The sequence below is a fragment of the Giraffa tippelskirchi genome, chromosome 9, assembly GCF_054371585.1.
Source record: "Giraffa tippelskirchi isolate mGirTip1 chromosome 9, T2T-mGirTip1v1.2.pri, whole genome shotgun sequence".
Classification (NCBI taxonomy): domain Eukaryota; kingdom Metazoa; phylum Chordata; class Mammalia; order Artiodactyla; family Giraffidae; genus Giraffa; species Giraffa tippelskirchi.
This window is the reverse complement of record NC_137283.1, coordinates 75,080,086-75,096,359: the sequence shown is the minus strand read 5'-3', so window position 1 is coordinate 75,096,359 and position 16,274 is coordinate 75,080,086. Positions and strand designations below refer to the sequence as shown.

The 16,274-nt window shown below is 39.0% G+C and overlaps 1 protein-coding gene across 1 annotated transcript in view; it reads left to right on the top strand.

Annotated features, from left to right (window-relative positions):
- ADGRB3 (adhesion G protein-coupled receptor B3) overlaps positions 1-14,767 on the top strand; it is an 822,367-nt gene extending 807,600 nt beyond the window's left edge. Inside the window, exons 31-32 of the mRNA XM_081530065.1 lie at positions 7,008-7,112; positions 13,960-14,767. Coding sequence (XP_081386191.1) covers positions 7,008-7,112; positions 13,960-14,148 — 294 coding nt within the window. The 3' untranslated portion in view covers positions 14,149-14,767. The remainder of the gene's footprint in view (positions 1-7,007; positions 7,113-13,959) is intronic.
- Positions 14,768-16,274: the final 1,507 nt, after the last annotated feature.

Sequence of the window (16,274 nt, the reverse complement as noted above, 5' to 3'; positions counted from 1 at the left end):
CCTGGAGTGTATGGAAGACAAGAACAGACAGAGAAGGCGATTTATAAACCATATAGTGAAGGGCTTGTATACCTTAGGAACAATTTTTACCTAATTTGTTACTAAAAGCTGCTGTCTTTTCTGTGGTATTTTGTTTTGTTTACTTTTAATGAGAAATTATTTAGCTCTGATCTAGGCTATGGAAAGATGAATATGGCAGTAATAGGAAGGAGAGATGGCAGTGTGGTGAGGGAGGAAGTTGAAATATAAAGTAGGGAGTGACTAGTCTAGGAAAGAGGAAATGAGCATCCACTTCCTAGAGGTGATAGGAAAGCAGAAGTGAAGCTGCTCGGTCGTGTGCAACCGTTTGCGATTCCATGGACTGTAGATTACCAGGCTCCTCCGTCCATGGAATTTTCCAGGCAAGAGTACTGGAGTGGGTTGCCATTTCCTTCTCCAGGGGATCTTCCCGAGCCAGGGATGGAACCCGGGTCTCCCACGTTGCAGACAGATGCTTTGCCCTCTGAGCCACCAGGGCAGCCCAGGAGAGCAGAGGTGGTAGGATAAAAAGACGTGAAGAATCAAGGTCATGGGGCAGGGAAGCCAAAGAAAGACAGCTCTGCAGGTCTGAGCCTCAGCTTCTGCTAGCACTCCAAACAGATCCAGGGGAGCCAAGGAGACGTCTAGCTAGGATGAGTTGCATTTTAATACTTGGGGGATTAAGGTGCCTCATATGATGTGAAATTAAAAATATTTGGCAGGTGGTTTAAACTGTCTTGGATTGAGGACAAAGCCCAAAGAATTGTTAGGAATACAATTACAAACTTCCTTCCTGAAACTATAATATATATTTTTATCATTTCCATGTTAAAAATATATAGAGAGAGGTGTTGTCTTTTTTGTATCTTCTCTTGCAAAAATGTGGGGATAAACCTTGTCACATTCTTCCATGGGAACCATGCAGCCTCTTAAACACCCCGTAGAATGTTCCTTTGAAGTTCCTGGTCAGCCCCCACACCCAGTCAATTCACGCTTCTCCCACTTGGCAGAGGGCACAAGACACCCAGACCCAGGGTAATTGCAACCTGTCTTTGTGGGCACTTGATTTTATTGGAAGATTTGGGGGAACATAGTCAAGTAAGATAAAATATTATTTTATACTAATTTTATATCATTTATGAACACAACTAAGCTGTGATATAAAAGAAAATGTTTATATTAATTTCTAAATTCAAAGCATACAATTTCTTACAAATGTCTTACTCACAAAAGACCCCTTCATGCTTTGACCCAACCCCCAGCCATATGTGCCTTCTGTTACGCAATCAGTATATTTTGGGAGGAAAAGTTTGCTCACTGAAAACTTGGCTATATCCGTCTCCTCTAGCTTACTAAATTTAAACTACTGTTGCAAAATTATTTATCTATAGCCAAGTATACTCTGAGTGACAGCAACTGTCACTCATATATATATGTATGTATGTGTATATATATATGTGTATATATATATACACACCTCATTCATTTTTTTCAGACCCTTTGTCTGGTTTCTTTTAAGCCCTGGGTACATATTGATTCAAATAGAAACATATTTGACACTGTAATGCCAGGCATTTCAAGAGTCAACAGATTCTGTCTTATGGATGCCTTGGGACTCTGACCAAAGAAAGGTCCCTAAATCATCCCCTTCCCACAATATGACTTTGGGGATCAAGTTTAATTCCTGTGGTGTGTGTTGTTTCCTTCACATAAGTTTTAACACCCCTGCAGACTAGTATTCAACAGCCCACGCTGAATTAAAGACTCACGTGCAAACCAGCGAGAAGAAAGATAACCCTAGTTTTATACTAGTTATATGGACAATGGCAGGAAGCTCTATAAGGCCAAGTGGTGTCTAATTCCTAACAGCACACGATTTCCCAGCCCCATAGTCTAAAGTTTATAGTCAGGAGATTCTCCAACTTTTTCTAACCATTTCCTTCCATTTCTAAAAAATTAATATATGCAGTGATAATACCTATCACCTAATTCAAACCTAAAGAGACTCCAACCCTATGATTCTAGACTCTGAATTTGGAAGAGAAAACCTTCAAGTAGAAGGAGAGAAGGCAAGATTGGTGATGGCCTTCTGTGTCTGTCTACCTACGTATCTATGACACGTCATTCATTTAATTTATTCCATACCTGTCTGTGGAGCACCCGCTGAATGCCAAGCACTGTGCTGGGTGTCAGGGATTCAAAGTCACTGCCCACAAGATGTTCAGAGAACAAGATGAGGAGAAAAGCCTTCAAGCCAAAATTGCAGTGCTTGCTATGAGACCATTGAAGGGTGATTGATATCCACAGAGTCCATGAGCTCTCAACGGAAGCCCTCTCATCCACTCTGAATTTTTTAATCTCCTTTTCATCTGAAAAATGAGATGGCATCATCACAGACTCAGACGGTCTGATAAAGGATGCTCCCTGAATCCATGGGTCCACCTAAGACAGCAGCATGCAGAGAGGATTCACGTGGATTCAGAATGGATTCAGCTCTCCACCACCTGTGTGCCCTGCAAGCTTTGCTGACCTCTCAAGTTAAATCTCCTAATCAGTCAAGTGAGATAATGACCACTACCTTGCAGGGTTATTGTGAGGATTAGGAAAGATAATAACAGCTACCGTTTCTTAAGTGGCTCTTATCTGTGTGCTCCAGTGATAAGTGATTTAGAGCCCTTTTTAAATCTTCAAAGCAATCTTACAAGGTTATTCTGACAACTGAAACTCTGGGTAAAGGAGATGTGAGTTTTTTGTCTCTTACTGTACAACTGGAAAGCCATGGAACTAAGATCCAAATCCAAGCTTGTCCAGATCTAAAACTACTAGATTTGACAAGTATTTAATCAAGGACATCGTCTGGAATATAGTAGGACCTCAAGACATGAAGTTTGTTTACATTCTAATTTTTCTCAAATATCTGAAATTTCATGAAAGTGCTTGACAGCATATCAGTTCCCCCCTAATTTCAACAATTAAAAGGCCATAAAGACTGCCTTACTTGAGTTATAAAGATATAAATGAAGGATAAAAGTCCTATTAAAAAAGCTATTCGGGAGACACTACATTTGTGCAGTTAGGTGGCTGGTCCCTTTAGAATGGGATATTAGCACAGCTTTGCAAAAAGGCTGAGTGATAATAATCTAAGTGAAAGCGAGCTTTGTCTAGTATTTGTCTTTATTGCAAAAGATGCCTGTAATATTTGACAGGCATTATAACTGAAGGAACTGATTTTTATGTGGTGTTGCCAATTAGAATATATTTGACTATTTAAATAATCCACTTATTTAAGTTGCAATTTTGTCACAGAATTTAATTTCTTTGTGACACGAGATGTTTGGTTCACAAAAGAATGAAGAAGGTAAATGGATAAACCCTCAGGTCAGTAAAAGTCCAGAAAGAAAAAAACAAAAAACCCCAAGAACAACAGCAAAAAAGCAAAATTCAGAAAGAGCCGTCAAAATGGATCAGTAAGATTTATAAGTATGAAACTTTCTAATTAGGTAATTAAAATCATCAAAGGTATAACTGCTTCAAATAATTAAATATTTAGGCAAATAAGGTGAATCCCTTATCACCTGTGACAACTAAAACTGCAGCTTAAGTTTTTATCCCAGAACATCCCTGGGTTAGACACCGTCCAGTATTCACTGTGATGCTGGCTTTACTGTCAATGGATCTTTCCCCACTGAAAAAGTGGAAAGACGTCCTTGAGTCTTTGAACAAGACAATCATGCCTGGAGGGTCACACTGAGACTGTGACCGACACACGAGCTGTCCCTTGGCAACCGTAATGTGGTACTCTTCTTGGAACCAGCAGGCCATCGTTGCTATGGTGATTTCAGGCTGTGACAAGGTGGCAGTTTCAAACTAGGCTGATGATCTGGCTTGACGATGTTTTTGCAGTTATGTTTCTAGGTAGGAAGGGGCCCAGATTTCAGCACCTAAATTTTTCATTGGATTTTATATTCATTTCAGGGTGCTTGAGCTTTATTGTTCAGAGTAGCTTTTATGAACTTATAGAGAACATCATAAACTACTCTTCGGTTACATCAGATTGGTGCCCACCATATACATGTCTAAGAATGTCTTAACAATCCAACTCCTCAAAATCCACCCGGTTCAGAATAAGGTGCTGCTCATTCAGTCAAAGCATGATTTAAAAACTCCAATCAGTTAATGTATCCTCATTTCCATGGGATATATTTGACATTTGGCTTTATTAAACATGCTTTATCCATTAGAGATATCTGGTTGCAAGAGACAGAGTGACTTTGACTGACAGACAAAAAGAGAACTTTGTTGGAAGTATATGTAAAAATTCACCTCTTGGCAGGGGATGGTCAGGACTTTGATTGACAGTTTCCCAATACAAAGTCAGACCCCTCTCATGAGATAAAACCTGAGTGGAGAGACAGCCCAGACCAACTCAGCACAGGGCCACCTTAGAGCGGGCGAGTGGTACCAATAACATCAACCATCCTAGAAAAGAATGAGTCCTCCTCAGCAAGGAATGATCTCCCTGAGGAAAGGGGGTTGGGGCATAAGATGAAAAATTGCAGTAGGAATTCTCTGCCTTTTATAAGACAAAAGAAAGAAAACAAACAATGCAGGAATAACTGATTTGAGAATTTGCAACCTAACAATGAATATGTAGAACTTCCCTGGCCGTCCAGTGGTTAAGACTCTGTGCTTGCAATGCAGAGGATGTGGCTTCAATCCCTGCTCAGGAAACTAAGTGCCACGTGCCATGTAGCATGGCCAAATTAAAAAAAAAAATTTTTTAAATATGTAAAGATTTTGGAATCTGAGTCACTTGGATTTCTCTTAGCAAATTCCCCAATCACTTACTCCTATAACAGCATGTCTTGTTTTTCCTCACCATAGTCTAATTAACCTATGTGATTGAAGTGTGTCCTCCATTATAGTTCAAGCTATAAAAGGGCAGCGACTCTACCAGATTTTGCACAGTATTGTTACTCCATTGTCTAGCTCAATATGTGATGTCATGAATATGTATTAGCTGACAGAATGAAATCTCTTTAGAGTAACGTCGGTACTATGACATCACTCCTACTGCACCCTGACACAAAATACCTATGTGGTAAGATTCATTATCATGAAAAACACTATATGGTAGTTCAAGCCGGAGTCAATATACTGACAACTATAGTTTTGTTTTGTTTTTTTTAAGCACTCATTGTAACTCAGATCCATATGTTAGACAGTGTCTTAGGACCAGATGCTGCCTGGGAATATTTACCTCCCTCAGGATAGAATGTAATGCATTGTTTGCCAGCTACTTGGTCCTCAAAATCCCTCCATTGCATTGCTTTTGCAAATCCTCCCCTCACAGCAATCTGCATCAGCCATCACTAGTCAAGTTGTGTATGCCCAGTGTTTCTCTGTAAATCCTGCAGATCTGTTTCTTGTATTCTCCCCAAAACTGAAGAGAAGTTAATCACCCTGCAGCTTCATGCTGTGTCTGTGCTCCTTCCATGAGTGATGATGCCATGTTCCCATCCTCCCCACCTGATTCATCAGCAGCAAACTCCTAGAGCTCAGAGGAGCCAAGGTGGAAATAATCCAGTAGAACAACACTTAAAACGGCAGAATTCTCTCATATTAAAGTAGGCGAGTGAAAACAGAAGAATTAGCTAAACAAAGCATTGCCTAAACACAGACTCATTAAATATAGGAAATTACAGTTGGCATAAGAGAGAACAAGCCTTTTTAAAGTGTTAAAGATAGCATTTGCATTTTTCTTTTGCCTTTTTTGTTCTCCAGGAGATAAAGTTTTCTACACGTGTCTTTTGAGAACAAAGTTGGGCATTACAAATCTTTCCCCAAAGTTGCATTTCTTTTTCAAAACAAATTCTTACTTTTGAAAATATTTGGTAATTAAAACAATAGACCAAATGTTCAAATCATAGCTCAGACATGAATATGGTATACCTATGCAATCTGCAAGAGCAAATGGTGAGTTATGAAGCCCATGCTTAAAAAGACTATAAAATCTTACATAAACATGAAGGCATAATCTTGGAGAACCACCAAAACTTTGATATTTTTAGCTTTTAAATATCACAATTGAGGAAGGTATTTTCTCCTTTAAAATAACACTTATAAATGCAGGGGATTTTTTACCTAACCCTCCTTTGTTAGTACTCTTTTAAATGCTCTGTAATAGAAAAAGATTCAGCTCATGATACTTACCCCAAGGTCATTTTTATTTCTGACTCTATTTGTTGAGTTGTAATGAAGTTGGAAGAAAGGGTATAATCAGGGATGAAGAATATTAATGTATTTGTGTCTGTGGTTTTAGAAGCTCATCACCCACACAATTTATGCTCTGAATTCTAATTGTTAAGGTTCTGTATCATTTTGTAAACAAATATATGAAACTTCTGGGTCAGATTTTCCTTCTGTGAAGCTCAATCATTATTCACAGGAAAAGTGTAAGATTTTTAGTTCTAACATTATATTTCAGACACTTTATTGCTTTGAGTTAGCCTTAATTGGCATAGCCTGGGACTTTGCTCCCTCTTTAGTAGAGCCAGCCAAGATTTTAGTGTTCATAGAAATAAAACATAAAAAGTAATATTTCCCATGACAAACACTGAAAGACTCTGGTGCTTTACAATCTGAAATTTTTAAACATTCTTTATATTATAGCAATTTTTGTAAAACAGCTTTAACTTTAAATGATGAAAATCTTACACAGAAATGACTGCTACATTTTTATTCACCCACAAGAGAAAACTATCTTTTGCTAATCTTGTAAGTGGAAGAAAAAGCCAATTCTTCATGTTCTAGAAGTGCTGACTATGAGACAAGGGCTTGGTGCAGCTCATTTGCCTTTGTGGCATCTCCTGGGACCTCCTAGTACCTGCAAAACTTGATTTCCCTTATTAGTGTAGTAAAATATTAAATCTCTGTTGTTAATGCATGAATCAGATTAGAAATGTGAGCCATCTTACTTTCTTTTGCAGAAGGTTATGCATACAAGGAAGAGGCACATGGAACTGTTTCAGGAACTCAATCAGAAATTTCAAACTTTGGACAGATTTCGGGATATACCAAATACAAGCAGTCTGGTGAGTGTCCGTTGCTTCATTGGTGCTGATGCTGTCCTGGGAACACAAGAATGGAAAACTGAAAAAAAAAATCCCCCAATGGTGCTTTGAATTGTACTCAGAGGCAAATTAGGAATAACAGAATTTTAGAGTTTTTTGTTCATATTTCAAGTGTTCTCAAGTATAAGGTCTAATTGGAATGAGTTATCTATAAAAAAATAAATGTGCTGGATTCACCTGGCCCTTTTATAATCAGAGCTAAAAGCCAGTTAATTCAAATTTCCAAAGAGTTGATTAAATATTTTTATTTGAATGCCTGGCATTTTAAGGTCATAACATGTAATGTGTATAACCTATGTAATATAAATAAGATGTCTTATAAGTATATAACATATAGATAATAAGCACACCTATCTGTAGAGAGAGAGTTATTATCTGAAACTCGAGAGGTAGGTCTCCCCCCCAGAGTTTCAGGATACACATCAACACTGGGGGCTTTGATTGTTGATTTTGATCACTCTCTTCACTCAGTCCTTCTAACTAGAATCCCAGCATAGGACTTAATCAAATAAAATGATATTTGGCAACTACTATGGGCATGGCACAGTCAGAGCTCCAGAGAAGGCTGTGTCATTATTTGTGAGAACACTGGATCATGGGTCTAGAAATCGGTATGATGGTTCAACAAGATGTTTCAGTTTTACGATAGTGCAAAAGCAATGTGCATTCAGAAGAAGCCACACTTTAAAGTTTGAATTTTGGTGTGTTTTACGATAGTGCAAAAGCAATGTGCATTCAGAAGAAGCCACACTTTAAAGTTTGAATTTTGGTGTGTTCCTTGGCTAGTGATTTGTGGTCCAGTATTCTTCCACGATGCTGGGCAGGGACAGAGATCCGCAGCTCCCAGTCAGCCCTGAGACCAGGATGAACAGCCACACATTGACAACCATTCTCTACCCACACAGCCACCCAGTTTTTCACTCTCAGTGTGGTATTCCATAAATTACATGAGATGGTGAAGGACAGGGAAGCCTAGTGTGCTGCAGTCCCTGGGCACGCAAGGAGTTGGATATGACTTAGTGACTGAACAAGAACAAAGCCTGGCTAAGCTATGATGGTCAGTAGATTAGGTGTATTGAATGCACGTTGAGCTTATGTTATTTTCAAAACTATGATGAGATTCATGGGATATGCATCCATGGCAAGTTGAGGAAGACCTGTAGTAGAAGGCTCAGCCAAGAACTATCTGAGCTTGGGCAAGTCACCCAGTTCAGTTTCTGAAGCTCAGTTTTCTCCTAAACTGAGCATAGAAAGTCGTCTGATCGTGTGACCCTTGGATCTTCACACTTGCCAAAGCGGGAGGGGCCTTACCAGCCACTAGCTAATTCCCTGATTCAGCTCTGAGAATTAGAGCTGGCATGGCTCGCCCTCTGACCACTCCAAGTATGGCACTTTTTCTCAGCTTCACACATTTGCAGACCCTGGCCGGCCCTCCTCCTCCCAGCCTCTGGTGTTCTGAAATACCCATCATCTGAGGTGTTTCTGGTCACCTTCTCATGCTAGTAATTCTTTCATACATGTGTGAGTCTTAGTCCTGGCTTTCAAATGCCACTGACTGAACAAGAGGAAGAATGTATGTGTCTTTGTGTTTTGCTTGCATTTCTCTCAGTACTAAAAAGCATGATGGTCATACACAGTAAGTTATCAATAAATGGCCACTCTTGATTTCTTACATGTCAAATAGTTTCATCTGAATTTGTTAAATGAAGGTTATAAGAAATACTATACACTTTAACTCGTCATTGGTCTCTAAACAGTTTGTGTATATCAATCTATTTTCCTCCATACAGCAAGAATCATGCATTATGTGGAATCATCAGTGCGAAGCATACAGAAAGCACTGTATGCAGTGAGTGATTCTTTCTCATCTACCCACCCCCCACACCACCAAATATTAAACTGTCAATTTTTAGTTCGCAGGAAACTGAAAATTGCACCATTGAGATTAGCTCTAAACTCATTAGCTACTCATTCTGAAATCCTGAAACCTAACATTGAAATGAATTGAAGAAACTTCTTGTTTTCTTTTTAAAAGGAGAAGGTTATGCTTACAAATTCGAAAGACTTATGCAACAGATACAGCTGGCTGACTGCTATAATATGATTGTAATTTCCCCTTGTATGGTCTGGGTATTAAATCATTAATGGCACAAATATCTGTATCTCAGTTTCCTGACAACCAAAATAGCATCCTAATTACAGCGCCTCTCTGCAGCAGCCTGCCTTTTCTAGAAAAGATTTATAAATATTTATCATTTGGGAGGTTAGGAGTGGGGAGGACAGTTGTCATTGCTGCTTCACTATTGTCCTAAATACATGTTAACAGAGGAAGAAAAATCCTTATTCCGTTTTGATTAGTAAGGAACATGTGAGCGAGTTTATTATCCTATAATTCACAGTGGCATGTTGCTAATGAAACAGTGCCTAATTGGGTGGAGAAAGAGATTTTCAAAACACAAACCTCAATAAAGTCTGTTTCCTTTTTTTTTTTCTGGCTACTAACTCACAACACCTGCCTTTCAATGCAAATGACTGTAATTATGTAGAATCTGGGGAATAAAAGGGAAACCAGAAGATCACTCAATCCATCTCCCTGCCTCTAGGCAGGACAGCACCTGAATCTCCTACAAGGAATAGGTGTAGTTAACAGCCCCATCATCATATAGAATAAGCATAGGGGTCTTTCAGTTTTCCTCCAGAAAAAAGGTTGGAAGAAGGAAAGAAAGAAGAGGGAGGGAAGAAAAGATAAGTGAAGGGGGAAAAAGAGGGCAGGATGGAGGCGGAAGGGACTTACCCACAGCCTGTCTGCCCTGGCGAGACATTTGGGAAAACAAACAGGCATGTTTCGGGTGGCTCTGAATTCTCATGTTCCATGAATGTTCTCTTTCTATTTATACAGCCTAAGACCACATTAGCATTTTTGGAAGCCTCGTGCATGTTGGCTTATATTGAGTTTATAATTTATTAGGCCTTTATCACACGTGCTTCAGTTTAAGTACATCTCCATTCTACACTTGAGCTCAAAAACAAACAAACAAACGTGATACAGCTGCCTCAATTCAGGAACTTCTTCTAACTCTGAACTTTGTATCAAGATTCAGGCCTCCACTGAAGCCTTTCCTGGCCCAGGTGGCTCTCCCTGTTCAATTCAGTGACCCCCATAGGCTGTTCCAGGCTGATCGTCCCTTGGACCATGGAGCAGGTCACAGTCTCTCCATGACAGGCCATCACCCGCCGACCACAGAAGAAGATGGGTGGCCCAAGCGCGCTATCCCCTGCTTCCGGCTTCCTGCCCTCCTTGCTGGCCGTGGTGGTCCTTCTCCACTCAAGCGTGTCCACATGCTTGTGAGCCGTGGTGAGAACCGCAGCTCAGCAGGGAGTGCTGTAGGATGCCAGAGGAGATGAACCTCATTCATTAATTTATTACCTACTCAGAAATTCAATCAGCCATGTACTGGCAATAATACTCTTTGAAATTAGAAACAAGACATCCTGACAAAGTTGAAAATTAGCCTTTTTATTTCCTGTATCCGCAGTGCTGGATCTTTAAAATATAAAAGGAAAATCACACTTATTCTAAACACGATGAAACATTTAATTATATTTATTAGAGTATGGTTGCTTTACAATGTTGTTAGTTTCTGCTGTACAGAAAAGTGAATCAGCTATGCTCACACATCCACACAAACGCACACACATATATGTACCTATCCCCTCTTTTTTAGATTTCCTTCCCATGTAGGTCACCACAGAGCACTGAGTAGAGACCCCTGTCCTATAGAGTAGGCTCTCACTAGTTATTTTATACTTAATATCAATAGTGTATATATGTCACTTCTAATCTCCCAGTTCTTCCCATCCTCCCTTCCCCTATGGCATTCATATGTTTGTTCTCTACATTTCCGTCTCTTTTTCTGCTTTGCAAATAAGATCATCTATACTGTTTTTCTAGATTCCACATGTATGCATTAATATACAATATTTGTGGAAGTCATTTTTAAAGCAAATAAACTAGCACTTTACGTATCTTGACTTCTTTTATGATTGAGCTAATTAGCTTTCTGTCAAGCTTAGGATTTCCTGAAAGCTCCTTGAGACAGCCTTCCTCCAAGATGGATAAATCCACTCCATGGCTTGATTCAGCAGAATTTCTGCCCTTGAACCCTTCCATTGATGACTGATGGTTCTGATCCCTCTCATGCCCCCGAAGGTCCAACCATTCCTCATTGGCTACAAAATAAATTCCAAATTGAGAAGTAGCCTGACAGACAAAGCCTCTTATGATCTGGCTTTCAGTCATCTTGGCTTTTTTTTTTCTAATATTCTTTTTCACTCCAACTGAAATAAGTTGATCTGTGTTCTGAGAGGCCCCATTTCTACGCTGTCTGGATTTGAACTTAGTACACATACCTTTCCAGCCACCTGACCTCCAGCCACTCATATGTCTTCCTGACAAAGCACATTCTTCTCTGCCAGCCCTAATGCCACGTTCCTCAAAAAGTTCTCTGTGCTTTCCACAAAAGGAAGCCGTATTTCAGCCCTCCTCCAAACTCCCACAGCACTTTTTCTGGATTGCAGGCGTGTTTATATCTATATATTTTATACCTGCACTTAACTATCGACACCTTTATAACAAGTATAATTACTATCTAGTGAGTATTTATTGAAATCAAATATTATGCTCATCTTCTCCACATATTTTTTTATCTTTTCAGCCCATAAAGTAGGTAATGAGCTGCACCTTTTGCCAAGTCCTTTGACCCAAAAAACAAGGCATACCTGTTTTGCAAATATTAAAGCTGAGGTTCAGAGAAATGGAGTTGGTTGTTCCAGGTCACATTCATGTGGAATGGAGCAACTGGAATTTGGACCCGTGTGTCCTGAGCGCTAAATCTGTGTTCCCTCGTGGACCACGTGCTTTGCTCTATGTGATGTACCACGTTTCTCTCCTGAGCACCTAATATGATGCCAGCATAGAGCAGTTGATAAATAAACATGGGTTGAAAGGAAGCAAAGAGGGAGAGAGGGAAAGAAAAGAGAGAGAGAAGGGGACAGTTCCAGGACTGTAATTCATGAGATTTTAGGGTATTAGACTAAATCGGAATTAACCCCCTGTACATGCCTTAAAGTTTTACTTTTTATTAGATCTTTACTATTAGCTATTTTTTTCTTGTATGTTCTGATGATTAAGGCTAACAAGTTCTGAAAACGGCTAATGCATTGAGAATTTTAATAATGTAATTTCTAACTTATACACATATATATGGAATCTAGAAAGATGGTACTGATGAACCTATTTGCTGGGCAGCAATGGAGAGGCAAATATAGAGAACAGACTCGTGGGCACAGTGGGGGAAGGGGAAGGTGAGATGAACTGAGAGAGTACCATGGAAATATACACATTACCATATATAAAATAGATGGCCAGTGGGAATTTGCTGTATGATGCAAGGAGCTCAGACTGGTGCTCCATGATGACCTGGAGGGATGGGATGGAGTGTGAGGTTCGAGAAGGAGGTTTAAGAGGGAGGAGACATAAGTATACCTCTGGCTGATTCATGTTGATGTATGGCAGAAACCAACACAATATTGTAAAGCAATTATGCTCCAGTTAAAAATAAATCAATTTAAAAAAAAGAAAAAAGAATCTAGTTATAAATATATCTATAAGCTGTGCCTTTTGACTGTCTATACTAGAGAATGATGTTTAAGCTACTGAGTGGAATCCAAACAGTTATTCAAGTACCTGTTTTCTATTCCCCCTGCTAATTGATCATAGTTAGTTGAAGGCCAGAATGTGTGTGTGGAGGGGTAAAGAACACATTCAACAACCTTGAACTATTTTTTTCTTCCTAAGGAGATTTCAGTCATGATTCTCTTCTTGTCTTTGATGTTACTCAGCTTAGTAAATCCTATGCAAAGCCCCTCATTTTATAGAAAGATTTAAAATAGAGCAATTTTACTGCTAACTTCTAGCCAATATCAGGATATAAAAACCACAAATGACGTCTGTTCATACATTTCTCAAGCACCTACAACATTGAAGTTCTTGGCGGAGTTATAATTAGGCAGATCTTAAATCTTAGGTAATTAGAGGGTGTGGACGATGAAACTTCAGAAGAAATGGCTTGTAGACATTTTTTTAAAAACCCTTATATTGCTGGATATGTTTTCCAAAAAGCTGTGCTCTTTGAAAGAATTTTTGGTAGTGTGTCATACAAGTATATAGGAAATTATGAAGAATATACAGCAGAAAAAAATAGATCACACATAGCATTTTCATATTCTAAAAAGGGTAATTTCTTAAAGAAAAACTAAGCAAAGATAGGGATCTAAAATTTTATTTTATAAAATAAGGCTAGTTTGGGTTATAGTTGTTAATATTACACAACATTCCCTATGACATAGCCTCAATTTTTTTAATCACACCAAAGATTCTGCCAAAATATGTAAGTGTTCTACATATTATGTTAGTGGTAACTTAGTGCTCCTTCCTACCTGAGCCTATAGCCATCCTGACACTTCACAAGATGCTCTCAAACAAAACATTATCTATGTTGCCTGCTATATTACTATTCACTTCCTTTGATTGCGGGAACATTTTAGGGGAACTCGAAGGTGTTCATCAGTTTGTTCAGTGAAAGAAAACTGAAATCAAAACCATTTCCTGCAGCTGGCCACAATTTCCAATCATCTCTGAATCACATAAACTGGATTAAGCTTAAAACAGGCTCTCTTCCTGGAAATTTCAACAAGCGGCCATCCTAGTCATCAAATAAATGATCCCCTTCCCCTCTCTTCCTGACAGGAAAACCCAGCACCAAACAAGAATCCATGGGACACTTTCAAAAACCCCAGTGAATACCAACATTACACCACAATCAATGTCTTAGACACAGAGGCAAAAGATGCTTTGGAACTGAGACCCGCAGAGTGGGAGAAATGTCTGAGTTTGCCTCTGGACGTGCAAGAGGGGGACTTTCAAACAGAAGTTTAACAGAATCAGAATGGACTGCGGTGGAGACAAAATGTGTTTGCACTGACGCTTAAGACTTGGGAAGCCTGACATTTCTCTCCAGACAACGCGACTCTCCTGTGTCAGCACCTCCACGTGCCAAATGTCAGTGGTGTTTGCTTCGGTAACGTCTCCCTAGTCAGGCGAGTGGAGAGAGGCCCAGGTGTACAGTCCCGACCACCCTGTGTTGTAAGTACCCGTGGAATGGATTTGTAAGGTAATCTTTATAGATAAACCTCAAGCAACGATTCATGTTGTAACCGCTTCATATGGTTTAGTTTTCAAAAAACTTCACCATGAAGCACAATGTATATATTTACGCAGTTTTTAAAGTTTATAACAGTCTGTTTGGCCATTACTACACTTTTTACTTTATAATATAAAAGCAAAGTTTTTGTCATTAAATGAATGTTTGTTGAGCTACATTCTTCATTGCTTTAAATGCAATAAAGTAATAATCTCACTTTTATATGAATAATATATTTCACATCTTTATTATTGCAGTTTTCTCTAGAAAGCTCTGAGTAGCTTTCTCTGCTGCAGCTGTGTATAAAATATTTAAAATGTTGTATGGTGTAAATAAACTTTTGTCTACATATCAGTTTTTTAGTGCATTTTATTTTGGATTTGTTGAACAGAAATTTACATATTTATAAAGTTTTTTTTTCATTACAGATACTGAAAATGTATTCATGGTTTTAATAGCATACCGTTATTACTCCTTTGAGGCTAATGATTTCTCCAATGTAATAGTAGGTTTGTATAATGCTTCTGTATTTTCTACTCAAACACCCTTTGGAACAATGTACCATGTAAATGGGGCTTGTCAGAAATCTGCTGGCATCATACTCTTACATAAATATCATGTTTTTTCTATCTCGTGGCAAAAAAAAAAAGACAACTGCTAGTAGAAAACAGTAAGTTACCACACAAAAGAGTAATGCAGAGACAATGTTTGTTATAAATAATGAAGTTCGCTGCATGTTCCACAAAAGAAACTACTTGTACTACTGTTCTTCATAACATATGGGAAGATGAACTTCACTCGGCGTTTTGAAAAACCTCGTACTGTACATCCTCTAGCAGAAGGAGGGGGGGGGTGGATGTGCTCGGCAGATGATTTATCCGATGGGAAGAGTCCGAGATGGCCACCGGCAGAAGGCTCCCTGGTGTTCGGTCTGGCGTTGGAGCTGCACGGTGATGTCCGCACCCTGCAAAGCGGCTCCAGAGGAACCTGCGAGCCCTGGGCTGGGGAGGATTCTGGCAATTTCCTCATCCTTTCAGGGGATGATGAGACTGTGCTTTACAGTCTGAGGGAAAAGTAAAGGGAGTGCGGAGGAGATTGGGGGCTTCAAAACTTCTCGGATGGTGATTTAGATTAGCTTGCTGGTTAAGCCTGCACTGCGTGGTCGTCTGTGGTGGGCTCCCGCTACCAGTGTCCAAGGGAAACCCCAGCCCACGGGCCACGAGGCAGACGCCAAGGTGCTTCAATCTCAGGCACGCCTCTGAGCCGAGCCTTAAAACCCAGCTCCTGTCAGACACCCTTCCTGTGCTCCAGGTGTGAGAAGTATATTTTTAATCAGATTTTAAAAATAAAGTGGCATCATTATGCTAAAAAGAGTATAACATAACAAAGGACTGTTTTTTAAAATAAAGTAAACTGATGCTAATTATAATGTAACTGTAATATTTAATGCTTATTAAATTTGTCAGGTGACTTTCTGGTGACAGGAATAATATTTAGCACTTTCTCTAACTTTCTCTATTATCTACAAACACACACATATATGCATGTGTGCATATATACATATACATGTACATATATACACCTATACATAGGTGCATATATGTATATAAAATCCATAACACTCAGCTCCATCTTAGTACCCTCTAGAGGAAATAAAATTCATATACACAGTTCTGCATTCCAAACTGTAAAATCTTGATGGAAAATAAAATACCACAAGTGTAGGTTTGAAAATTCTATATGTTTAAAGCATAAATTCAATATATTAGACTAATATTTCTTCTAAAATCATAATATTCAAAGCCAAAAAACAAAAACTTACTTTTTTTAACCATTTTCCCCTAGTTCTGATAACTCTAAA